This window comes from Cololabis saira, chromosome 7, assembly GCF_033807715.1.
Source record: "Cololabis saira isolate AMF1-May2022 chromosome 7, fColSai1.1, whole genome shotgun sequence".
In the NCBI taxonomy this organism is placed as follows: Eukaryota; Metazoa; Chordata; class Actinopteri; order Beloniformes; family Belonidae; genus Cololabis; species Cololabis saira.
Genome location: NC_084593.1, coordinates 20,330,012 through 20,356,304, shown reverse-complemented (window position 1 = coordinate 20,356,304; position 26,293 = coordinate 20,330,012). Strand labels below are relative to the sequence as shown.

The 26,293-nt window shown below is 40.0% G+C and overlaps 1 protein-coding gene across 1 annotated transcript; it reads left to right on the top strand.

Annotated features, from left to right (window-relative positions):
- The first annotated feature begins 719 nt into the window (after positions 1 to 719).
- Positions 720 to 25,471, top strand: tspan17 (tetraspanin 17). The gene is made up of 8 exons (XM_061724969.1): positions 720 to 1,228; positions 15,218 to 15,268; positions 17,344 to 17,490; positions 18,167 to 18,337; positions 18,683 to 18,808; positions 19,840 to 19,887; positions 21,189 to 21,305; positions 21,550 to 25,471. The coding sequence occupies exons 1-8, from the start codon at positions 1,145 to 1,147 to the stop codon at positions 21,613 to 21,615; spliced, it is 810 nt and encodes a 269-aa protein (XP_061580953.1). The 5' UTR covers positions 720 to 1,144; the 3' UTR covers positions 21,616 to 25,471.
- The last annotated feature ends 822 nt before the right edge of the window (positions 25,472 to 26,293 follow it).

The following is a 26,293-nucleotide window of genomic DNA, read 5'->3' as shown; positions in this document are numbered from 1 at the left end:
CACTGGGTGATTCTTTGGGAAAAATGTTTGTTTTTGCATGTTTTTTCACATTTACACAGACTCAAACACACACAGAGTTTCTATGAGTTCATGGGCTTGTTCTAGTTCTGCCTGGTTAAAAAAGAAAAGTACAAAGGCTTGAAATTTTGTGCTACTTGTGCTTAATTTATTTTTTTATTCTGTTATTATTTTATTATTTATTAAAGTACTTGAATTTACTTTAAGCTTATTTTAATTTAAGCTATTTTTTTTATTTTTTGTTCATTTTAATTTATTTTATTATTTTATTGATTTAATTTGCCTGAAGATGATTATTTTGTACTTTTGTCTGTTTTAATGGTTGTGTTAAAAAAATAAATCAGACCAAGTACTTTTTTACTTTTACTCAAGTTATTATTTGGATGACTACTTTTTACTTCTACTTGAGTCATATTATTCTGAAGTAACAGTACTTTTACTTGAGTACAATTTTTGGCTACTCTACCCAGCTCTGATGCATAATTTTGCTTTTTTAACTCGTTAACATAAGGGACACAACACAAGAGGCCGCTCTCGAGGTGAAAAGGGCGAGTTAAATGCAGTGATTTAAGCCTGAATTATGGTTCCGCGTTAAATCGACGCAGAGCCTACGCCGTAGGGTATGTAACCTACGCCGTAGGCTCTGCGTTGGTGTAACGCGGAACCATAAATCCGCCGTTATTGGTTTGACAGCAGGGGCTCCGTGTTTCGTGCAGCAGCAACAAACAAGGATGAAGAGCCAGCAGCGCTGCGCGGACGCGGACAATAGTTGGGACGTGAAGCTGAAAAAAGCTCACCGGCTTTAACTCGACAACATTAAAGCCGAGCATCTTGAAACATCGGCAGAATTTGTACATAATAAGTGTCTGCAGCGGAGCGTCCCCGCATCTGTTGTTGTTAGCCGCTGATGCTAAACCAGCGAGCTAATTGTTAAAGCGAGACTGAAAACACAAGTAAAGTAGGTTTTTAGTGTCTGACCTGAGCAGCCTATTGACCCCGGTGACCAGACTGGGGTTTGTGTAACTTAATGGGGCCGACTGACCCGTATTACCGTGGCTTTAGTTAAGGTAAAGGAGTGAAGGAGTACTAGTTTGGTAGCTTCAGCATTAGCCTCTCCAGCAGCAGCATGAGTAGGAAACAGCAGTTTAAAGGAGCCGAGGTCAGCTGCTGCGTCAAATACTTCTTATTTGGCTTCAACATCATATTCTGGGTGAGTAAATGTTACTACTGTATCCCCTTGGCTTTATAGTTATAAATGTATCTTAGAAAAAGTGCAGTGATTTGTTAAAGTTGGTTAACCAAACTGACTGTGATGGTTTAACTTATAAAGGCTGTTTTTTTCCCCCCTGAAATTGTGTTATTGTTTTAATTTTAATCGACATATACATATACAGAGGTGTCAAAAGTATTCACATTCATTACTCAGGTAGAAGTATAGATACTAGAGTTTAAAAATAGTCCTGTTGAAGTTGAAGTATCAACTCAAGTTTTTTACTCAAGTAAAAGTATAAAAGTACTGGATTCAAAACTACTTAAAGTATAAAAGTAAAAGTAATGTAAGGGAGAAAAAAGCCATTAAGGACAAAAGCCATTGAAAATGTATGTATTTTAGTATAATGCAAATATATTAAAGAACCATATATGTGTACTATTGAGCATTAACATGTGTTTCAGAGAGCAGGAGATATGATGACTAGTAGTTGCCTATAAGTATTGTAATGGTGCAAAAAGTCAAACTTCAGAGGCATGTTATCATTTATCCTAACCTTTATTGGAATGTACATCCAAGTTTAGTTGCAGGAATCTGAGGGCAACGGATGTAAGAACAAAACTGGACAAGAACATCTGTGCCACAACCACAACCAAATTCACTCTATCCGGATGGAGCAATTTAACTGGATAGTTTTTTTTAAAGGCCGAAATGAAATAGAGTAACGAGGCTGTTTTTAAAATGTAAAGAGTAAAAAGTACAGATAATTGCGTGAAAATGTAAGGAGTAAAAGTAATAAGTCGTCTGATAAATAATTATTCCAGTGAAGTATAGATAACCAAAATTTCTACTTAAGTAAGGTAACGAAGTATTTGTACTTCGTTACTTGACACCTCTGCATATACATACCGTACACAAATGGCATTGATTGAGCTGTTGAGTTCATACGTTTTCCTTTCTGTTTTACTACAACTGTAGCCTACAGTCATGGCCTTTGAGGCACAAATATCTTTTCTACAAACTTTCTGTTTGCACTTTTGTTACTGCTCTAAAAATATGCACTTTTACAGAATGGATGTTCTGCTTTCTTTCTATTGTTTATATTCATTTATACAATTTTTTTTTAAGTTAAGCAGGGCAGGTTTCTGTTTAGGAAAGATACTTATTTGATTCAGTTAGTTTTGTTATTTTGTATTAAAGTGAATTGCTGGGTAATAATTTGTTTCCCATGTGTTCATGGCATTCAAAAATATGCATCTAATTCAATTCAGGTTCGAGTCAAACAGTTAAAAAATCGTTTCACTCATAAAAAAAGGGGCTAAAATGATGTTGATGTCGGTGTTGGAAAAGGGACTGTGATGGTTTAACTTATAAAGGTTGTTTTTTTCCCCCTGAAATTGTGTTATTGTTTTAATTTTAATCCATATATACATTTTTTTTTTGGTTTAGTTTTTGAAAGTATGGGTGGTATCTTGTGTAACTAATGAGCTTGTTACCAAGTGCATGTTACTAAACGAGAGTGGTCTTAAGTCATACAACAAACATGAAAATTATCCCTCAAGTTAAGATTTTTGCAATTACGTTCAGACATGACCTTTTTTTTGAGTTTTTTTTTGTTAGTACTTTTTAGCCTATACTACAGCTTACTCTTTAGTCGTTCTCTGAATTTGCCAGCTGGCAGCTAAATGTGTTGAAAAAGATGGGTAAATAGAATAAGAATAGAATAGAATAAGCTTTAATGGCAAAATATGAACATGCCAGACAGGGGATTTGTTTTCTTTTTTTTTTTCGCTCACTGATTTAAATAGTTACAAACAGTAATAGACAAATGGCTCTTATTAACATATATATACAATTTTTAAAAGTGAAAAGTGCAGCAATATGAGGTAGTCGTGGTTATTGAAAGTAACTGGTGATGTCTCTGACATGGTTGTGTTACCACCACTGACTTTAGCGTGAGACATTCAATGATACTTGTCTGTATTGTTCAGTCAATGCAAAGTGAACCCACATCTCCTTCACGACACCCCCTCCGTCATTATCCATTTTCACTCTGAAAAGTTTCTCTGTTGAGCCTCCCTTACCCCTCCCTTGTCACCCGCCTGCAGCATTGCCCCAGTGTGTCTGGTGTGGTATAATGTCTGTGGGTGAAGGATTGGTGTGTCTGTCTGCCCCTGAGGGTCTTCCCACCCACTGCTGGAAGGAAAAGGCCACACGGCCTGAATGCTACCCAGCCCATCGCTTTTCAAGCGCCCCTTTCACACAGTCCACGCCTATAGTGCTCAGGCTTTGCTGGACTGCATTGTTTCCCTTCACTCGAAACTCACAAGTGCACAAAGAGAGATGGTAAGAGTAAAGAGTGGTGTAAGTGGGCCTCCGAGGGGCGCAAGTCTGTGTCCTCTTAAAACATGCATTTTCTCATCCTCATTTTCTTATCGAGTATAAGAGATACACGTAATCTTGGCGCACTGCCGTCATTTGTCCCACACCTAGATGAGTCATTGAACCACACCTCCTGATATTATTTCAAAACGTGAGGTGCTGTGATAATACAATCTGTAAAGAAGATCAAATATATTTTATAACTTTTCATCACAGAGGAATTGTAACATGTAACTTAGCTGGAATGAGAAATCGACCAGGAAATGGTGAGTCATAGGGCCTTGCTGTTGTGTCTGACTCGTATTGTGTTCTTTCACAAAGTGTGACACTCGGGTCAAGCCAACAGTCCTGTCACTGAACTTTGTGTGAAAGCGTGGGACAAGTTCCAACTCGATAGCATTTTCTGTTCATAATAACAGCGGAAAGATGTTCCTCCTTATGTATCCTTATGCTGCAGAACCGGATTTGACAGACACTCTTGTGGATTGCTGAAAGGACAGAGATGGAGTTGATTCTCCTTAAATCCACCCATTTGTCTTTCCTATAGTTATCTGGTCAGGCTTGGAAATGCTGTCTAGATTGAGACAAAATGCTTGTAAGACCATAAAAAGTGTGAAGAAAATGGAGTGGTAGAACCTAGTCATTCTTTTATGTGTGAATTTTTACACCTACCGAGCTTGCTGTAAGCTGCCAGACTTTCTCGCCCAAAAACAACACACCTTCTCTCATTCCTAGAATAGACACATTCTTCACATCCATTTAATTAATCAAATTTTCTGCCTGAGCAGCTGAAATGTGTGGAAGCTCTGCATGTTGCAATTAAGCGCTTGTTAAGCTGTTACCAAGTTGCTGAATTGGTTGGATGCTGACACTTATTAGCCAGCTACAGCCTTGCATTGTCTGGTGACATTTGGCACACTGGATCATCACATCACTGGTGAAAAACTGTTAGGGAGCATGTGTGAATACAGTCATTTAGAAACTCACAACTCAGGGGACATCTAGAGCTGGACCTGTTATCTACTGGTGTAAACATACATCTCTAGTGATCTCATCACAAGTGGACACCTACATGGAGGTGTGAATGTACTCAGGAAGCATTGGGAATCATTCTCTCACATCTCAGGCTTTGGTCTGACATCTGGGCTGCCTCTGGCTTCCTCCCACAATTAGAAAAAAAACAGAACAAAACAAAAAACCTGTCCACAGAAGTGAATGTGAGCATTCATGATTGTTTCTCCACACTTTTCACCGTGTTCCCATGATGGATTTATAATGTCTGTGGTGCTGTCTGTGTCCGGGGTGTAACCTGCTTCCTACCTGATGGCAGTTGAGATAGGCTCTGTCCTCCTGCCTCTTTATGACCCTAAACAGGATGAAGAGGGTGTGTGAAATGAATGGATTGCTGGATATTGACTCTCTATAGTCACAATCATTTTTTAGTTTAAAAACAAATGTGCCTTTAGCCACATTAAAAGACCACCTACTCAACTGAAGCGCCTACAAATGAGTGGCAGGTATTTGGAAATCATCCTGTGCCTGGTCAGAAGTGTCACGATTAAGCCTTTGAATCAAAAATTTTAACCCAAATGTAGTATTTATTGATTTTTATTTTTTGCAATAATGTGTATTGTACCGTTATACAGGAGTTCAGGCTGGATTTGTCTTTTTTCTCCAGTCTACACTTAAGAAAAGTTTTACAATTTAGTGGTCATTGTTATAGCTGTTTGAGACATTTGATGTATGTGTTTTTTTATATATATATATATATATATATATATATATATATATATATAATAGGGGTGTAACGATACACTAATCTCACAATACGGTACGATACACGATGTTGAGGTCACGATAACGATACGATACGATATTATAGCAGTATTTTTTTAACAACCTTGCATGAGGAACATATGACTGGAAAAAAATTTCTTTTATTTGAAAGACACAAAATACAAAACAATGCTGTGCATTTGCCCTATTGTTACAGTTTGTAATGCTTTATAACCGTTTAAGTTTTAAAGAGAATGCCAGGCCAACCATTTTCCACAAACTAAACTAAAAGTAAATGTCAGGTTTGCATTATGCATCTTCAGTTTCATACAAGTACAAATATTTTGCCACAAACTGAATAGTTTCTCTCATGTATGATTTGACTTTTTTCTTTTTTCGGATGCGCGTTTCTACTCAACACAATAGATTAATATTAATATTCCAATATCGCGATACACTTTGTCACCTCCACGACACGTATTGTGACGTTTTTGTATCACGAAATTTTGTGGCACGATATATTGTTACACCCCTGATAATTACATAACTAGTTGGTAGGTGAATGGTTCAGTGATGTATCTTCTTCACATTCACACTGCTGCTTGGTGAAAAGCACATTTTGTTGTGAGCACTAGCTCTTTGAGTGACACTGATTGAGTTGAACACAGGTAGTGGGTTTTAACTCTGGATGGCTGTCAGGAATGTCACCTTTAACAAGCTTTTAACTCCAGGAAAAGTTACACATAAAGGAAGTACTGTAAGCACTGTACAAAGGCAGGCTCAGATTGGTTTCAATGTACCCATTCAGTCAAATTCACTTTAATCCCAACCTTATTGTGTACCATGAGGGGAAGTTTCATTTCCAGATAGGGCTGACACTGACTAAAATCACATAGTCTGAATCAACAGAAAACTTGCCAAGACTGTGAAGCAATGTTGGGTCGTGTCACTGCGGTGGTGTAATCAAAAAGAACAGAAAGTTTGTTAAACTTCTGCTTTAATGTGCATAGTGTTGATTTTGTCTCTCTTGTTTTCTGTCCTCTAAAAGTAGCTCCTAAAGTGTATGTTATGAAGAAGGTTAATGTTAGAGCTGTTGTGGTGATGGTTTTTAACCAGCAGTGGGCTTTGGTGCCTCAGCAGCGCAGTGTTCTGTAATATTTTAGAGGGGCGCTCTATAATGAGTAGAGATAGTATAGCACCCATCATTTAAGCCAAATAATATTTTATTTTAAATCTCATATTATCACCAGAGGAGGAAGGACAAGGATTGGTATCCTGAAGCATGCGGCAGGCAGCCAGGGCAACCCACCATACCACACTGACTTAACTTTCTGATGGACGGACTGGAACCGGATGCATAGGGATGGGGAACCCCACACTCGATGTGGAAAAAAGAAGAAAAGAAAAAACAACACTGTGGTTGTGCTGGTTGCTTCCCATTTCCTACAATTCACCCATCAATAATGACAGTGTTACAAAGTTGTGGTTGCGGCAAAAGCCCTTGTTAGTATAATTGATCACAGTAAATGAGAATCAGGTATCAGGAAAAAATAGATAAAGAAATGGAGAGACAGCTATCGGGAAATAATACAGCCATAAAGTCGTCTCATTCAGTAGAGCCTTTAGGGCGGCTTGAAGCTGTTTCAAAGGGAAATGCAGCTTGACACACAGATGTATTCAGAAATGACATAAATTATCTTAGCTTCTGGCTGGCTTTTTATTTTGGAAGTACCAAAGGGAGGAGGCACTTTCTTTCACTTTATTTAAACAACAATTTCTACAACATTTACAGAAAGGATGAGTAACAAGAAAAGTAGAAAAAGAGGGGGAAGTGTGTTATTACTAAACCGCCAGAACATAGTCGATAATTTACCAGCAATCAAAACTATAACTGTTGTGAAAAGCTGCATGATGAACAGTGTGACACAATGTCAGTTTGTCTGAATGCTTGTTCTCCCAAAAATGATTCATTCTTCTTTAATAGCTGGTAAGAGTTCTGCCCTAACCTGCTTCACATGGAGCAATTTGTGCAGTGCAAGTTTATATCCACAGCAACATGTATATTAATCTTTACCCGAATAAGAAGTAGGTAATAAATTAAGTTCTGTGGAATGTGCTGATCTTAGTTGTATAATCTACTGCAGGATGGCTGTGGGAATAAAGACGACTGTTTCTGAGGCGAGGAAAGAAATCAAAGTGCGTGATTTGAGGGTTATGAATGTAATAAGCTTCAGACAGGCAGAAACATCCCAATAAAGTACAAGGATTTAATGTGATTAATAACATTAATGAAACTATGCTCTGTAAATTTTAAACAGGAATATAAATAGTTTATTCCACTAATGTAATATTCTCTAAATCAGAATCAACTCAAAAGTTAGCTGTGCATGTAAACATAACCAGTGTGGTGTTCTGTTTTCTCTCATCTTCATGGCATGACTAGGGGTGGGTATTGGGAAGGACCTCACGATACGATACGCATCACGATACTTGAGCCACGATACGATACACATTGCGATATCCCGATTATGCGATATCCCGATTATTATATTCTACATAGTTCACCGAAAAATTTAAAAATGCATTACACATCTTAAAATCCAAGTTGTATATATGTACATCAGATGATAGTGATGGATCTTAAAATCCGAGTTGCACGTTCATCAGATTATAGTGACAATAGTGACAAACTGAGTCAAAACAATGTTTTATTATGACTATACAAGCTAAAGTTACAACATATTTGTATATGTTTTTCATATTATTTACATCATATGAAATTAACATTAAATTTAGTATGAGGTTGCTTTAATTATGTGGCAAATGATAATAAACACAAGAAAGATGGTACTAAAACCAAGGACAGGCACAGTGATCAGTCAGTATAGATATAAATCCATAAATAAATAAACCTCTGTCCATTATTTTTCATTTTTTAAGGACAGGCAATTGTGTTATATAAAAAATAAATTATAAAATGAAATAAAACGTGAAATAAAACCTGAGCTCAGTGCAGGGCCCTCCCAGGATTGGTAGAGAGTGGCAATGCCCAGGACTGTCACTTAGGTAGGAGCACTGGGTGATATAATGGGAAAAAGATCGGGGATAATAAAAAAAAAAAAAAAAAAAAAATCGATATTCAAAGTTTGAATATCGATATTGAATCGGCTGAAAAGTATCGCGATATATTGCCATATCAATATTTTTGCCCACCCCTAGGCATGACAGTTATCCATTTATTTGAATCCACCAACAGTATAGAAACAAGTCTTGTTATTTACAGGATATGTCATAGTTGTATAACTGTTGAACTTTTTTTTTCTTTAATTAGTCGTGCAACTCAGCTCAACTATCATATTTGAATGCCTTGAATGTTTCTCTTGAAATAAATGTTCTCAGTTCTCACACTGTCATAAGAATACCTTTCCCCTTCACCAACCTGAACTTGTCGATGAAGCAGCAGCGCTCTCATGTCTCACACGCTGCTGCGGCTTTAATCTCAGAAAACTTGTCTTCCTCACATTCCCTTTGTTTTTGTATTCAGAACACAGGTGAGCTAACAGGCACTCCCAGCATTGACTGGTCTGGTGTGATTTTTCTATTTTGGTTGTTGGGGAGCAAAAAGAAAAAAAAAACACGAGAGGCGTAGGTAATAGGACACGATGACAGAAAGTGAGAAATGGTTAAAAAAAGGTTATCTCAAAGTACTATTTACTTTCGTCTCCGTGAACTACTTTGCTAAATTTGTAAGGAAGGCACATGCTCAGTTCAGCTTTGAGGTTGTCTCAAGGAGAGACGTTCAAATGCGGTTTTCTTACAGCCAGGCCCTGAATCAGAAAACACCGTTTGTCATAAATTGCAGCTAGAAAATGACACCAAGTTATGTAATGTGTATGTACTGTGTATGCCTTTGCAATACAGAGACACCCAGACATAATTTAGCTTTTTTATATTTTAAAATATTCTGAAGCAACTTTCAATCGATTATTCCTTTCCAACATGTGACAGGAATGATGTCAAATCTTAATACTGTCACAAATCACCTCATATTGTCACAATATAGAGATGCATTCATGCATATTTGCCTTGATAACCATTTAAACTTGCATATTAACGGTGTTTTCACAAATAAACACATTTGTGCCAAAAAGAAAGCACACCTCTTTCTTTTCAAAATATTTTTGAATCAGTGCATGATTACAAATCTTCTGTTGTGTTTCTCAGAAGAACAGCAAGCATTTAGACTACTTAGTGTAATAGAATTACTACTAGAATTACGTATGGCTGTACTTAGCCTGTATTGTCTCATGAGCCCAAAGGACATTCCTACAGAAACCTAATGGTTTCTTACCATGTGTCGGAGCAATGTTGTTTATGTTTTTTTTTTCTTTTTTCAATATTGGCTCGTCTTCCTTAGATCACTCTGTCATTCTAGCAGCAGTGAACAGTGATAAGGCACCTTGACCGTGGAATTCATTTTGAATGTCTTTGGATGTTTTCCAGTGGTCTTTTTAATCAACTCGGGCTCACATTTCTTCTTGCAACCATGTTGAGGCTGTCTACAGTGCCGTAGACCTTTTATATATTGTAATAATACTTGCATCTGTACTCACAGGAGCATGAATCTGCTCGCGGTGGATCTTGTAACCCCTAACTTAAATATGCTTTTCTGTAACCCCTAACTTAAATATGCTTTTCTGTGGTCCTTCCCAACTAGTAATTGTGTTGGAAACACTGCCAGCCAACTTGCAACGTTACGGTTTTGAAAAAAGGCTTTACATGTAAAGTTGTAAAACCACACTGAATGTTTATCTCCCTCCAAAGTTTCAACAAGTTTTTCTGCATAAGGTTCCAGCTGTAGCATTGTATAATTGAAGCCAACCTCGATGGACGTGGATGGTTATCCATCCATTCATTAGCTGTAGATGGATATTCCTCAGATGGAAACAAGAGTATTGAGCCAGTTGGTGGGTTACATCCTGATCAGGCTGAGCATATCTGTTTCAAATCTGTTTATCATTTGTTCTTTGCTTTTTCTGTTTCAGGACCAAATCGGAAAACCAGTAAAAAAAGGTTTTCTTTTCTCCATTTTTCCACTTTTAAAACAAAAACAGAATGGACTAGAGGGAGCATGGGGAGATGGTGGGGGCCTGGACTTTTATGTTTTAAAAACAAAATGTGAAAGCTGAATTGGAAAGTAAAGGTATTTGTTTTGTTTGGAATGGTGGGAAAAACGGGTGGGAAGCTGTAACAGTGAGAGAGACCAATTTGTAGTTGAAAATGGTGATTTCATTTCCAATTCCAATCAATTCTAGAAACACAAATCCTTTTTCAAAGATTGCAAGTACAAGTCATGATTGAAAACCATGAGGCAGCAAAGTTTTAGAGACTGTTGGTTGTTTTTACACTCTTACACAAAGTTTGGCATTATTTCCAGCTAAGGTTGAGTGCCACCACGACTCTGACGGGGATGTTTGTGTGTGTGTGCATGCATGCGTGTCTGGTTTTGTGTTTTGGATTTACAACGGATAAATGAGCGCATTACCATTTTTCTTTTTTTATTCCCCTTAACCCATTTTCCCATTTTCCCATTTTCATTACAGGAAAAAAGTCTTAGGTTTGCTGTTTGGTTCTGAAACAAAATCAAAAGAATTGGCAACATACAGACCCGACCATCACAGTCTACATACCAGTGATGCATAATATTGCAAATTTAAGCCAAAACCAAGGCAAACTTATTTCTATTGCTCAATTCAACAACAAGGTGATTCAAAGCACTTTACAAAAACATTAAAACATAAATTAAAAGCATGATTTAAAACAGGTGTGTTTTCAATGTTTCAGCTGATCTGAGGCTTTCTAGGACTTTGTTCCAGACATGTGGATTATAGAAGCTGAATGCAGCTTCTCCATGTCTGGTTCTGACTCTGGGAACTGATAAAAAGCTGGATCCAGATGTCCTGAGGGGTCTGGAAGGCTCATAGTGGGTCAGGAGGTCCCTGGTGCATTGTGGTCCTGGACTATTCAGAGCTTCATAGACCAACATCAGAACTTTGAAGTCTATTCTCTGATGGACCGGCAGCCAGTGAAAAGACCTCAGAACTGGACTGATGTGGTCCAAACAATAGTCCTGGCTCTTCAAATTATTATCATAAACAACTTTTTGATACACTTGCATCATATCAAACAACCTTAAAGGGACCTATTATGAAAAACAAGTTTTTTCTTGCTTTAACATATATAAAGTGGTCTCCTCTCACCCTGCCAACTCAGAGAAGGAGGAAAGAAACCAAATTCTGCAGTGTCTGTACAGCCGCCCGGATGAGCCGTCCAGTCTGATGTGGCTTCTACGAGCCGTTCAGATTGTGTTCTCTTTCGTTGCGTAACCAAAATGCAAACCACGCCCACAACTAAACACTGTGTCCTAACTGCATGCGAGCGTCCGACTATCGCGTCGCACTGCGTGACATCAGACGCTCTCTGTCCATCTCTCTCCAGCCAGCTGCCACTTTATTGAGGTTTTTGTAGTGAAATGAGGAGGTATCATAGAGATAACTTCTCATTTCAACTAACTGGATCAGCCGTTCCTCATCCAAGACCGTTTCCTACAGCGCTTTCAACCGACTTTCAACGCGAGTGACAGGAAGAAAATAGAAGGAGTGCGTCCGACGAATGTTCAGCTCAAAACGGCGCGTCGCGCTGCGGCCAGTTAGGTCAGTCCAATAGAAAATAAAGCAATGGAATTGATTTTGTTGCTGACGCTCGCTCGCATCGCATGCAGTTAAGACACGGTGAGGACACGGACACGATGTAACTCCGCCGGCCGGAGCTTCCGCCATTTTTTCGTAGCGGTGTATCGCGTCATTCAGGCAGCCAATCAGCACAGAGCCTCATTATCATAGCCTCCCCGCCCACTCAGAATCCCTCATAGAGAATGTGTTTAGAGAATGGGATGCTTTAGACATGGCTCAGTGGCTGAATTTCTAATTTATTTAGCAAAAACAATCAAAAGCGTGTTTTTATGACATTCAAGGCCTGTTTAAAATGGGTATTAGATGCCATAATAGGTCCCCTTTAAAAAAAAAAATGTATCTGCCAGGTCCTTCCAATGTCGCTGAAGCCAGCGAGGCCAACCACACAGTAGGGCCGTCACGTTATGTAGTACCACTCCGACTCCTCTTCCCTCAGCTCGTCATCAGGCACTGGGGAGACAGTAACACCGGTTGCATTTACACTGCCCAGCTCATGTTAAATGCAAGTTCGTCATCCGGGGAAAGGAGTGGGGTCTAATCTAAAAACACTTCTTTTTTTTTTTTTTTTAAATGAACAGTGGGAGTTGATAACACCTGAATAGCATGTTCCAGTGAATATATGCTGGGATAAGGATGGTCCAATGGTCTTGTTCAAAATTCTGCCTTGTTTGGATCATGTCAGATATCTTTCCACTGACCATCCTCACAGATCCCATAAAGAAATAGCTGTACAGACTGAAGTGACCCAGTCATCATGGTTATTTTAAATGGCATGTGTTCAAATGTTTTTAGCCTCGTCTATATTCTGCAAAGTGCTTTAAAATGTCTCTCTCATTCATGCACTCACTTAGTCAGCGCTTCTTAGTATTTATATGACCTGAAAACAGTATGCAGTGCTGCAATGTGGGGTCAGGCAGTATGCACTCACTGTCTTACCCTGACACACTTGAACACGTGGAGGAACGAACTACCAGACGTGTCAAGTAACAAAGTACAAATACTTCATTAACTTACTTAAGTAGAAATTTTGGTTATCTATACTTCACTGGAGTAATTATTTTTCAGATGACTTTTTACTTTTACTCCTTACATTTTCACGCAATTATCTGTACTTTTTACTCCTTACATTTTAAAAACAGCCTCGTTACTCTATTTCATTTCGGCCTTTAAAAAAAAAACTATCCAGTTAAATTGCTCCATCCGGATAGAGTGAATTTGGTTGTGGTTGTTTCAGATGTTCTTGTCCAGTTTTGTTCTTACATCCGTTGCGCTCAGATTCCTGCAACTAAACTTGGATGTACATTCCAATAAAGGTTAGGATAAATGATAACATGCCTCTGAAGTTTGACTTTTTGCAACATTACCATACTTATAGGCAACTAGTCATCATATCTCCTGCTCTCTGAAACACATGTTAATGCTCAATAGTACACATATATGGTTCTTTAATATATTTGCATTATACTAAGATGCATTCATTTTCAATGGCTTTTGTTCTTAATGGCTTTTTCCCCCTTACATTACTTTTATACTTTAAGTAGTTTTGAAACCAGTACTTTTATACTTTTACTTGAGTAAAAAACTTGAGTTGATACTTCAACTTCTACAGGAGTATTTTTAAACTCTAGTATCTATACTTCTACCTGAGTAATGAATGTGAATACTTTTGACACCTCTGCGAACTACCAACCGACTCTTCCTGCTGAAAAGCTGCTGCATCATTCTGCTTAACCAGACAAGTTGGCGGTGGGTGTTATACACTAGATTCAAACCCCTCCCCCCCTTTTTTTTGGCTGAAGCTGTTAACAAACCTGTTCTTGTGATGATCTGTGGACTGTTGGTTATGAACCATGTGAAGCTCCCACAGTTCTCTTGGTGTAATCTCATCCAACTGGTGTCCCTCCCTCAGTCTTCCTCTATCATTTTCCCACTAAACATACCACCACACCCTTCTCTCCAACAGCTTATCCAAGTGCTGCAGCTACTTTCTGGGATTCTCTCACATTATTTGCCTGTTTTTTTTTTTTTTAGGGCTAATGAGTTGTTTAATGTTTATTAGCGTCACCCAATCTAATAAGTTTCCAAACATTACACATCTAAACCGGAGCTTTTATATTTCAGGCCCATGATGAACATGCCTCAGTTCATTACCAATTTATATATCCTATGCAAAACAGTTTATGGAAACTGAGCAGTTGGATAAGACAAAAACATCCAAACCTCACTATCAAGGATAAATTATTTTCATGCAGTGTATAATTCTGAAGCATTGACGTTATTTATGAAGAATTTTGTGTCTTGGCTTTGATTTGTCAGGCGGTTCTATCTCCTGAACCTTTTACTTCTTTGCCTTGTTGAAACTCTGAGTCCTTGATTCATCCTTCACTTGGACGACAGGATAATACCGGAAGGATTTCCATAACTCTCTGAACTGACCCCGTGCAGTGGATCTAGGCGTCAATAACCTGCAGATGTAATGATTCCCTCTGTCCTCCGAAAGTTGAGAGTTTGGTAGATTTTTCACGAGCAAATAACTACCTGCCAGCTCAAGAAGGATGATGGTTCTTTTTAAAGATTTTGATATGTATTTATTTTTCTCTATCGCTGTAAAGTCTGCAAAGCTTTGATCAATATGAGTTTAATAGTTAAAAATGAGAATCTGAAGGCGGTTTTGTTTTTCGATGCTGCTGCCGGGGGAGACATTGTGAAGCCTGGCACACCCAGAACAGTCCTGATAAAGGGGGTTTTGTGAAACTCCCAACATATCACTGCAGGCATTTCCTCTGTCTTTAATATTGATCTAGCTGCCATAGCTTTGAAATCTGTCTGTTTTTAACACCTGTAACCTTTTATTTATCCGAATATCTCTATATTTTCATCCTTAACAATAAAAGAGGCGTTACATGTCCTACTGATTTCTGTCATTATAGCCAACACTGGTTAATAATGAGCAGTGGAATAATATAAATAATTAAAATAGACTTTTACTCTCAGTTGTACTATTCTACAGGGAGTTTCAGTGCGTGTAACTGATATCATCCCATCTCTCATAGCTCCGTCTCTGTGTTTTGTTTTACAGTTACTTGGAGCAGCATTCTTGAGTATCGGCCTGTGGGCATGGGCGGAGAAGGTATGTATAAACACATGCTCACGAAATCACACTGTGAAAGCAAAACATGATATTCTTTAAAGCAGAACTAAAAGTCCTCCAGATATTTTTGACATTATAAGCAGAAAAATGATTCACTGGGAAGATTAGAGGTACATATAACTTTTGAGGGTAGCAGTCTGAAACACAGGCTCCGTTCCTCTAATACTTGTAGAAAGGTTTATTACCCGATATGCTTATCATATTTCCTGGCACACACCTCCGTGTTTTTCCAGGGAAATGATTCATGCCACTGCAACTTCAGTGTTGTGTTTAACTTGGTTTTTGGAGCCAGTGTCTGGTTAATGTCCAACTTGTTTTTCTCAAAGATGAGTTGAATCTAGAAATTAAATAAAAAAAAGGAGGCCTAGTATCTTAATTAACCCTGGTTTGACTCATAATAATTACAAATTGCTTTGAGTTAAATGAGTTTTTCTAATATTTGTATTGAGAATTGTATGGAAACCTATCACAGGCTGATTTGATCTCACATCTGCATCAGGTTATGGATTACTGACCGCACAATATATTCAAAACTGCATCCAATTCAATTATGAGCCAATGTGTTCATAAATTAGTAAGACATTGTACCAGTCACTTCAGGAAATGCTTCACCTGCTGGAAACATGTACAGATCAGTGAAGCCTGGTCATGAACTCTGCAAATAAGCCTGTGCTGCAGTACCTTTGTGGAACAGGGTGAATAATTTATAGGGATTAGGCTGAATGATGAATAGCGGCTGCTGGAAAGGCGTAATGGTGAGTTTGGGTCTCAGTGACTAAGATGATTAGTTTCAAGCCAACTGCTTGCAGCCAGACTGCATCATTGTTTCAGGCCCTCATATTAAATCTCCAATGAATCCAATGTATTCTGATAAAAACCCAGGAATGCAGTATTTTCTTTTTCCAAGAGCTTTTTCCTTGCCTTGCGTAGATGAACGTGAGCTGAAACGTGACATTTTCAGCTCTCTCGGCTGGAGCTGCCAGTGTTTAACGGATAGTCAACACAGTATGTGATGGGCAAAATTAAGAGCCAGTGGCCTCAGTCACAGGGTTCATTTATGTTTTGTTCCTCTCTCCTCAAAGCTGGTGAGAATTTTAGAAGAAAAAATATCTTACGGCTTTAGAGGAGCATGAGGCTCCTTTTAAGAAATGAGACTCATTAGCGCCACCCTTCGCCACGACGGCTGTTGGGGGTACTGCAGCCAACAGTGAAGCCGGCACGGGAGAACGGGGAGAACGCACATGCAGCGTCATGTGACGTCACATGGACAGGACAGCGCGGGAAATTCGGCCCCAGCATTGCAGCGCATTTTGAAGCACACAGCCTGTTCAAGGCAACGGAGAGATACGCTAGAGGGCTCATTCTTTTTGGTTTGGAACGCTTCATCTAACATTATTACTAGAAAACTTAAAACGTATTTTTTTTCATAAATTCTGCCTCAATCCTGCTTATGCTCCTTTTAATAAACTGCACCATATAAGATGGTATAAGATATTATGGTATAATATTAATTTATGAAATGGGAAATAACTTTTCTCATTGTAAAGCACAATGCATAAGAGACGGAAAGGAAACACATTAAACTCTCCAGAATTAGATCTGGGACGCAGGATACGCTGAGCGGAAGGGAAGACGCCTGTTTGTGAATGTGTTCAGAAGATTCAGAGCTTTGCATCTACTGATGAAACCTACTTGTTTTACAACTTAATTAAGATGCCGGTGAGTGCGACTGTTGAACATGAACTGATTTAAATAAATAAATAAAAAAATAAACCCCTCTGAGATGAAGCGGAGTGATAGATAAAGATTTAATGAGACACTGTTGCAGTCAGATTTTTCTGGATGTCTACATCTTTAAAGAAGATGACTGCAGCTGGTCCTTTGGATCCACCGTTCATTTTTATTTCTTTGACATAACGTCTTTTCAAGGTCAACTGTGTTTTTTACTTAGCTTTTTGCACAGGCTTTGTACAGATGATGGAAAGGATACATTTTTTTGAAGTATTATATCTGGGTTTTTGACCACTTTTCTATCTTCCTTCCTTCCCTTTCAGGGTGTGCTGTCCAACCTGTCATCAATCACAGATCTCGGGGGATTCGACCCAGTGTGGCTCTTCATCGTGGTGGGAGGGGTCATGTTCGTCTTGGGCTTCGCTGGCTGTATCGGAGCGCTCAGAGAGAACACCTTACTCCTTAAATTTGTAAGCCAGTCTTTGAAGCACAGACACCATTTTTTGCAGTGAACGCCCCCTTAAATGTGCAGTTCAGTTAGTGCAGATGTCACGTTGACTCACCATAGCCAAATGCTCTGAGTGGTTACATTATACGAATGTGTCAGAGGCAAAGCGAACCGTATTTCACCAGGAAATAGTTCTCGAATGAATGCCTCGTTTTCCAGTCAAAAATATTCTCCAGCGACTGTTTCTAAAGTCCAAACCAGATTATCACAATCGAAGTGCTTTATTTGGGTTCGGCTATATTGGAAACAACGTGACACTGATGTAGACAGATTTTCAGCGTTGCTGGCTGTGATTCTGAGTAGCTATTAACTCTAGCAGATCTCCATTAGCAGCAATAAGTCAGGCATCAGAGTGAGGAGCTAATGTGGCTTTTGTGTATTTATCATCAGTCTCGTCCCCTGCATTTACTGTAAATGGATGACGTAAGCGTACCTGTGGGACCTGTGGGACCTGTGGTTTTTGTTTCTACACTCCCACTTTTCAAAAACCCAACGAAAAGACTTGAACTTGAAAGACTTCCTGTTATTTTTCAAAAGCTCTTCAGAAAAAACAAAAAAAAAATGGTTTCTTTGTATTATTTTCTTGTTCTCTTTGTTTGCCTGCATGTTCATACTTGTGCGTGCCATGTGCTCTCCAGTTCTCCGTGTTCCTGGGTTTGATCTTCTTCTTGGAGCTGACTGCAGGGATCCTTGCCTTTGTTTTCAAGGACTGGATCAAAGACCAGCTTAATTTTTTTATCAACAATAACGTCAAGGCCTACCGTGATGATATCGACTTGCAAAATCTCATCGACTTTGCCCAAGAATATGTGAGTTGTCACACCTTTTCATCGTAGTTCTTACTCCCTTAAACATTTAACATTACGAGCTCCTGGCACTTAGTGCAATTGTGATTGTTATTTTCTTCAAATGATTATCCAGTTTTGTAAATGACACAGTTTAGATAATTGGCTTATGTGTGTAAACGCTGGGCTCTATCATGCCGTATTCTAGAGGAGATTAGATCTGCTGTGGACTCGCCAGCTGAGTCTCATCTGCAGTCCTCGCCCTCCACAGTAAGCTGGCTATGCGGCCAAGCTGACCTGAGCCACGCTCTAAAGACGTCAGGTGGCCAGATCAGGAGGAGTAATTCTGTCTTGTTGCTGCCGTGCCAGTGGTCATGCTGTGGAGCTCACGGGCCCGACGACTGGAACCTGAACATCTACTTCAACTGCACTGATAAGAATCCCAGTAGGGAGCGCTGTGGAGTCCCCTTCTCCTGTTGCTTAAAGGACCCCGCGGTGAGTCTCTCATCAACTGTGTGAATACATCTTATTCTGAATCAATTGTCCTGCTGTGTTGCAGCTGCAGCATTTAACTACTTCAAGCTTGGTGGTACAACTTATTTTTAGCTACTTGCATCCTTTTACCAGAACTAAAAAATGCTCTCTGTGTCGAGCAATCTTATTGATTTTAGCCATTTTACTTTTTCAATATTGTGCGGTAATTTTCTGTGCAGTTATTCATTTTTTACATTAATTAGGGCCCGAGCACTGACAGTGCGAAGGCCCTATTGTATCTGTAAGAGATGTTTTTACTTTCCTCGTTTTTATTTTTCCGACGAAATGAGGGCCTTTTTCCCCCCCTAAACGTGCCCCAAAAGTCACCAAATTTTGCACGCAAGCCAGGCCTGGCGAAAAATTTGATATTTAATGGTTTGCATTAATGGGCGTGGCCTAATGGCTCAGCAGCGCCCCCTAGAAAACTTTGTGCCTCAAGCCCCACAATACGGTTTGACGTACATGCACGAAAATCGCTCACACCTGTATCATGTCACAACTTAAAGAAAAGTTGGCGCCATGGCCGAAACCGAACAGGAAGTCGGCCATTTTCAATTAATCGTGTAATTTTGGCGCAATTTATGCCATTCCTTCGGCAGTTAATACGGCCCGAACCGTAACGTGCACCCAGGTGTGTTATACATCAAAATGTGCGTCTCCATCCTGCGACGATGGGCATTACTTTTCTCAGTCAAAAGTCTTACCGTGGCGACGATAGACGCCAAAAACCGCGCCCCCCCTTCATCTAATTGTTCCATATTTGATAGTTCCTATTTTCTGCCATGACTTTTGAATGGTTTGACATAGAGAGTCGTGGGTGGTGTCATCGGACTTAGTTTTGAGTCCTTGAGCTTTATTGGTGAAAATTGCACGCGTGAGGGCCCGTTCTTCGCTGCTTGCAGCTTTAATTTTTGTTGTCATTGAGACATAACAAGACTTTTCAGTTTATATACTTATATTAATAAATATTTTTGGTATGTTCTGTGTTTCAGGAGGATGTCATCAACACGCAGTGTGGTTATGATGTTCGGCGTGAAGGGGTTGGTATCCTTAGACCTTGTCTGTGTCACTCTAGTACATAATTATCCTGAACGCTGTATTGTATAAGATTGTAAACAGTTATTGGTTGTTTAGTGAGGGGCGGCGACAAGATATATGGATTATGTTTCATCAAAGTTGATTAATAATTGAAATACTATTCAAACTGAATAAAATCAGAGATTTTTTACGCTGTCATCACTTGCATTCCTGAACATGCAAAGAATAACACGCATTCATCAAAACAGTCTCAGAGAACGTACAGGGTTAAGTGGCACCAAGACTATCCTGCATGCTTCTACCCTTAATAACAGATTGTTCTTCTAACAGGGATAATTAGGCTCCCGTTATAGCCTGGAGAGCAGCCTTACTACACTCTGTAATTGGCTACTCGGTGGGTTATGCCAGTCCGTTCCCTTTTCCTCTGTGCGTGGGTGTGGTGGTTACAACTCACTGCACTGCAGTCAGAGCAACTGCTGTTGCTAGGCGAGCTGCAGTACTGTGAACCACCTGCCACTGAGACGGTATGAATTCATTTCCTCCGTGCTCTTCTCCTGATCCGAAAACATTGAAACTATCAGTGATGTGCAGTAAGTTCCTGTGCCGCTCGTTTGGGGTCGTGCAGCCGTGGAACAGGGAAGAGCAGAGGACGCGAGGTTGACAGTCGAGCAACAAAGGCAGCAAGCTGAAATAGCTTCAGAGGAAGTTCACAGCCGGGACAGCACGGTGTTTCCTGCTTTTTTATTGGCTGCTGGGAGGCTCTCTTTGCTGCTGACCGGTTGGAAACTAGTTTGCAGGTTTTGCAGGAGAACAAAGGGTTTTCCTGGTTGACTTGAAGAGTAACAAAGATAGCATTGTGTAGCGGCACCCATTGCTATTCCTGTTTGCTGTTGTGACAGCAGTAAATTGGACCTTTTTAGGTCCTCTGAATTAGCTGGAAGTGAAAACGTACTCAATTCTCCAGTGACAAGATACACCGTCTGGTTGTTTGTTTGGTGTGGATAGGGCCATCATGGATATGAATAAACTGCCTTAATTTCTCCAAAATGTCCAGACGTCGACTTGTTGAAGTCTTTGAGAGCGGCTCGGCTATCTCTCAGCTTCCTGGCTTCTGTATCGGCAAAGACTTACAGGGTTATCTGCCATGTTTGGTTTGTCCAGCATTAGTCATAGGCCACAGTTTAGGTTGGTTTGAAGGCCATATATCCCTAAGGGAGTTGAGGATTTAATCTTGTTTGGAAATCTAAGTTTCTTCACTTAAAGTTTTAACATCTTTTCAATCTTTTCTTTTATTTGTGAAAAGGAGCTGGATCGGCAAAAATATATCTACACCAAGGGCTGTGTGGGGCAGTTTGAGAAGTGGCTTCAAGACAACCTGATTATTGTCGCTGGAATCTTTGTTGGAGTTGCACTTTTACAGGTAATGTGTCCCTGTTAGGGGACTCTTTTCCTTTGGAACATCCAATTTAGGAAGCCTACTTTCTTGATTAAAGCTAAAAGTAAATGTGTACTTTGATTTTGTTTTATCACTGTCATCTGGTGGTGAGGGAATGCAACATCAAGCGAATGACGCCTGCATTACAGCATTGACTTTACATTTGTAATTAGCCTTAACCTACTGACCAAACTACTTCATCTTTTTTTTTTTTTTTTTTTTTCTCCAGATTTTTGGTATCTGCCTTGCTCAAAACCTGGTTAGTGATGTCAAAGCTGTGAAAGCCAACTGGTGACAGGAGGTGTGAAGTAGGGCAGCCGCAGCACTCGCCCCAGTCAGGTCAACAACACAGCACACAAACAAATCCGTCCAGCTGAAGACGGAGAGCCAACAGCTCAGTTCGCTTCGCCACTGAGCTCAGCGGCATATGCACGTAGTCTTACTTGCACATGTGCAAGAACAGCGTTTATTTTCCCTTTTTATCAGTGACACTTAGAGGGGAGACAATATATGCCATGCGAACCAAACAGCCGGGATTTGAACCTAAACCCAACGAGAGGACAGTCCCGTCTACTTCAGAGTCAATTCTTTATTTTTGATGCCCTCATCCTGTTCTGTGGACAGATGTATTTGTATTTATGGCACGCAGTTGCACAAGGACCCCCCGTCAGATGGGAAACTGGAAGCCATGGATGAAAGTAAAGACGAAGTAAAACAAAGGAAACATGACAGCGAGTTTTCCTTAATAGGTCAATCATCACAGATCCTGTTTTCGTTCCAAAGTTTATCCCCACATCCTGCTCCAGAGGATGTTGGATGACTAGCCAGCCGGATTACCTAATGCATCATTTTTTCCTTTCTCCCTCCAAGCATGACTTGTTATAGCCGCGTAAAAACTCTGAATTCTGGCTGGTCAGTGTCTGGAACTTTAACTCACTTCAGGAAATTTCCATCCTTATTTACAATTTTAAAGTGCCATTAATTTGCAGTGATGATTTTGTGTCCTTCCTCTTCAAATGGAATTTCTGCACCCCACCCCCACCCCAATACCTCAGGGCCTGGCCATCAATATACTTTCAGCCCCCAGTTAACAGCACATCTGCTTTGTTTTGTTTTTCCATCCATGTCTGTTGACCTAAGACATACCGATGTGATGCAGAAAAACAGTTCCAGTTCCTCAGATGTCAACCTGTTTCGCCGTTTACTGATTGTATTATCCGTTGATTTACTGACAGATGTTTTGTTGTTTTACATCAAATGGGCTGGTGCGGTTCAGATAGGTGGGTCAGTGCCATTCAAGGAAGGACGTTTGGCAGCAGAGATTACTCTAAGCATCCCTCAGGCACATGGGAATGCTGGTTTGGGGCCTTTTTTACTTGACTTATGTTACCACATCTGTCTTACAATTCGTCCTTTTTGCATATGAATATTTGTTTGTTGTGTAAAGATGTCTTTTATTCCAACTTCATTTTGTTTCCTCTTATAGATTCATATATTCTTGGTTCATGGATTTGATTTTACAAGGCACTTGTTTTACCTCTAACCCCAAAGTCAACTAGCTGGCTTCTGATTGTTGAGGTTTTTTAGTCTTAATGGAGACCAAATGATTTCAGCTGGCCACTAACTTAACTGTCTGAAAAGAATTATTGATATTTTTTATTAGGAATGCGTTTCTAGATAGTATAAATGTGAATTTATTGTCTCTTTTGTGTCCGAAGTGCCAGTTAAACTGAGAAATTAAAAATACAGGATCATTTTTATCTTTTAATTCAATGTTGTGTCTTTTTGTTTGGACTGAATTTCAGATAGAATAGCAGATAAATGCTGTTACCTTTTTTTTTTTTTCTTATACTAGCAACAGTTTCAATATAACATGAATGCTGCTTTAATGTTTACTAGCTGTGTAGTGCAGTAACCGAGCTAACAAGAACTCTCACAATTGGAAGAAAAAAAAATTATTTAATTTTTTACAAATTTCTGAAGTTTACACAGCCTTTATTGCCCTATATCTTTTGTCATACGAGTTATTGGCTCTCATTGGCTAATTTTGTACATTATTTACGGCATTCGAGCATAATTTCTGGCTCTAACCGGGTCATTTGGATGCACGACATAAGCAGGATTTGAGAGGGATTTGCTTGACCAAACACAGGTCTGCATATACACACACACACGCACACACACACACACACTTAGACATGCGGTTTTGAATGCATGGCACACATGCTGTAAGATGAGAAGCATTCATATTCTGCGAACAGTTCGCCAAAACTTTTCCAGCTCGTCTGCGTCTGCCTGTAGGATGCATATGTAGAAGGTTCATTCGCAAATACCTTATGATCATCTGCTGTGTGCACATGTCGCATGTCGTTTTCGCCCACACGCTCCCCTCCTCAAAAGTGCTACCTGATCACAGTACGTCTGTTTCCCCTTGTCTTCCATATTGATGTATTTTTAAACAGTGGAAAGACGAGGAAAAAAAACACAAGACAAAACAGCAGTCGTTTGAATTTAGGTGTCACAAATGTTGCAGTACGATATCGCCGGTGGAGCGGAATGCATGGAGCCTTAATGACTTCTGCCTCTGCGAATGGATGCGTATCCATGGGAGAAGCTCATTTCTTTCAGCACTTTAATCAGTGAATAAGTATCACTGGTAATCTGAGAAAGCAGATATAGGATTATTTACTCACAGGATGAAACACCACTCGCAGTCTTGCACGTCCTCGACCAAAGTTGCACCATTCATCAGACATGATTAATTGTTTCTCATTTACACCCCCTACATTGTGCGTGCGTGCGTGCGTGCGTGCGTGCGTGCGTGCGTGCGTGCGTGCGTGCGTGCGTGCGTGCGTGCGTGCGTGCGTGCGTGCGTCTGTGCGTCTGTCTGTGTGAGGCTTGTTTGCAAACCAGTTTGTACCACATCCGTCTGGAAGAAATGCAACGGTGTCTGAGCTCTTTGTGGCTGCCTTTTAGCTGTGCTGGGCAGATGGGGATCACAAATGTCAGTTCTTTTGCATCACAGAGCTGCATCTCTTGAACACAGTCCTGCCCTTTCCTCTGCAACCCCCCTCCAAATAGCTGGATGGTTGTGCAAATAACTAGTCACCTTGGTAACAGTGATAACAATGGCATAATCGCCTTGCAGTGGTGACCCGGCAGGACTGCAACAGAGTTGCAGGTTTGTTTTCACACCGTTGGGTTATTCTGCTTATTTTCTTATTTATTATTTCCTTTAACAGAGTGGAAAGCATGAACTGTGCTTATTAAGCTTTGTTCTTTGTGGAAATAGCCTTGCATCATGAAACACCTTAATTTCTCTGCTGTCCCCATCGGTACATACTCAATCATTCCCCACGAGGAACCTAACGCATCCCATGAATGTACTGGATGTACTGTGTCTGTTTCCACACGGACCACCTGCTCTGTGTTCTTATGCAATGCTATGCAGAGCACAAACTAGTCTTAGCACTCTGAAAAAGGAGCTCCGTTCAGTGATGTCTTGTCTGTTTTCCCGGTTAATCAGTGATTCATTTTTTCCTAATGATTTGACAGAACCTTATAAAGTTTGATGTGTGCATTTAAGACAAACCAGCTTGTTGTGATATATGCAGTGGGCCTTACTTAGCTTTATTTTATTATTTTAACCACAAAAGTGAGCCGCACACCGGTCATTGACTTACCTCATCGCGTGCATGCGCCGCCCACTCCAGAGCACAGAGAAACAGCGTATCCGATCATCAACAGCAATACCGCAGGTGTTAGTTCTGACATTTCAATGCAAGGACATGACATTTGACAGACACACGAGCCTGTACAGACCGTAATAGACAAAGCCTTTTAATTGCCACGCTTACTGAATCTTTACAGAATTTACCTTCGTGGAAACCACTATCATTATTTCTTTTTACAGCAGAGCAGCAAAAATGATCTTTCATTGTCCTTTTTAATTATTTTTTTTAATTTGTTTTGTGTCCAACAATAAAACAAACAAACAATCAGAATCATGTCATCTGCTTGTTCTTTCTGCTTTTACCAGCCTGCTCTGAGGATTAGTTTTGTAAAGAAATGTAAATGAAAACTGTGGTCTGTTACACTGTACATGCTGTTCAAACATGCCTCTTTCATATATTAAAGGATTCATGACACCAGTTTCCTCTTTTTCTTTCACATGTATGAAACAATAGCATTCAATTAAAACCCTGTTCACTGTACGCTTGTACATACACACTTCTGCCCCTGGACAGTGCAGGGTGACGTTGCTGTACACGACTCATTAATCTGATAATGGCACGGGTTTCAGGGAGTACCTAAGGATTTATAGGTGACACGTTTTCCTCACCGCCGGTCACCGTTACAGAAGAGTCATGAAGGAAGTATAGCGTCGTACAAGGATGGTTGTACGACGGATGGTTGTACAAGGATGGTACAAGAAGTTTTTCTGTGGATACAAAACACTTCACTTTGTAATAATGCACCGAGTTTGCCAATAGAGGGAGACAAATAGTGAAAGAGAGCTCAGATACTGACACTGCTGCTGTGACCTCATCCTTTAATCCTGTTAGGCAGAGAAAATGCCATGCAAAAGCTGTGTGCGCACGTCTGTATCACACTCTGGCCATCAGCGGCTCTTGTGGAGCAGCCACCGTCGACACGGATGGATTCAGCGACCTGCTGCTGCTCTTCTGCAGCGCAACATTAATATCAAGGTTAAAACAATCCACAAATTGAATCTATGGATATGTTCTTCTACCCGAGATCATTTCCTAGATGAGCTTTGTTGCCATAAGTTACCGTTTCTGCCCACAGGGGGAGAGCGGCGGCTGCTTGGTGCACAGAGCTGTTGTCAAAAATTAATTCATGATTGATTTTTCTACCACTGAAATTATCCGCATACAATAAAACGGGACGGCCGAATCACATTCCTCCCGTCTGATTCCCAGTGAAGCAGCTGCCACAAGCAATATCTGTCC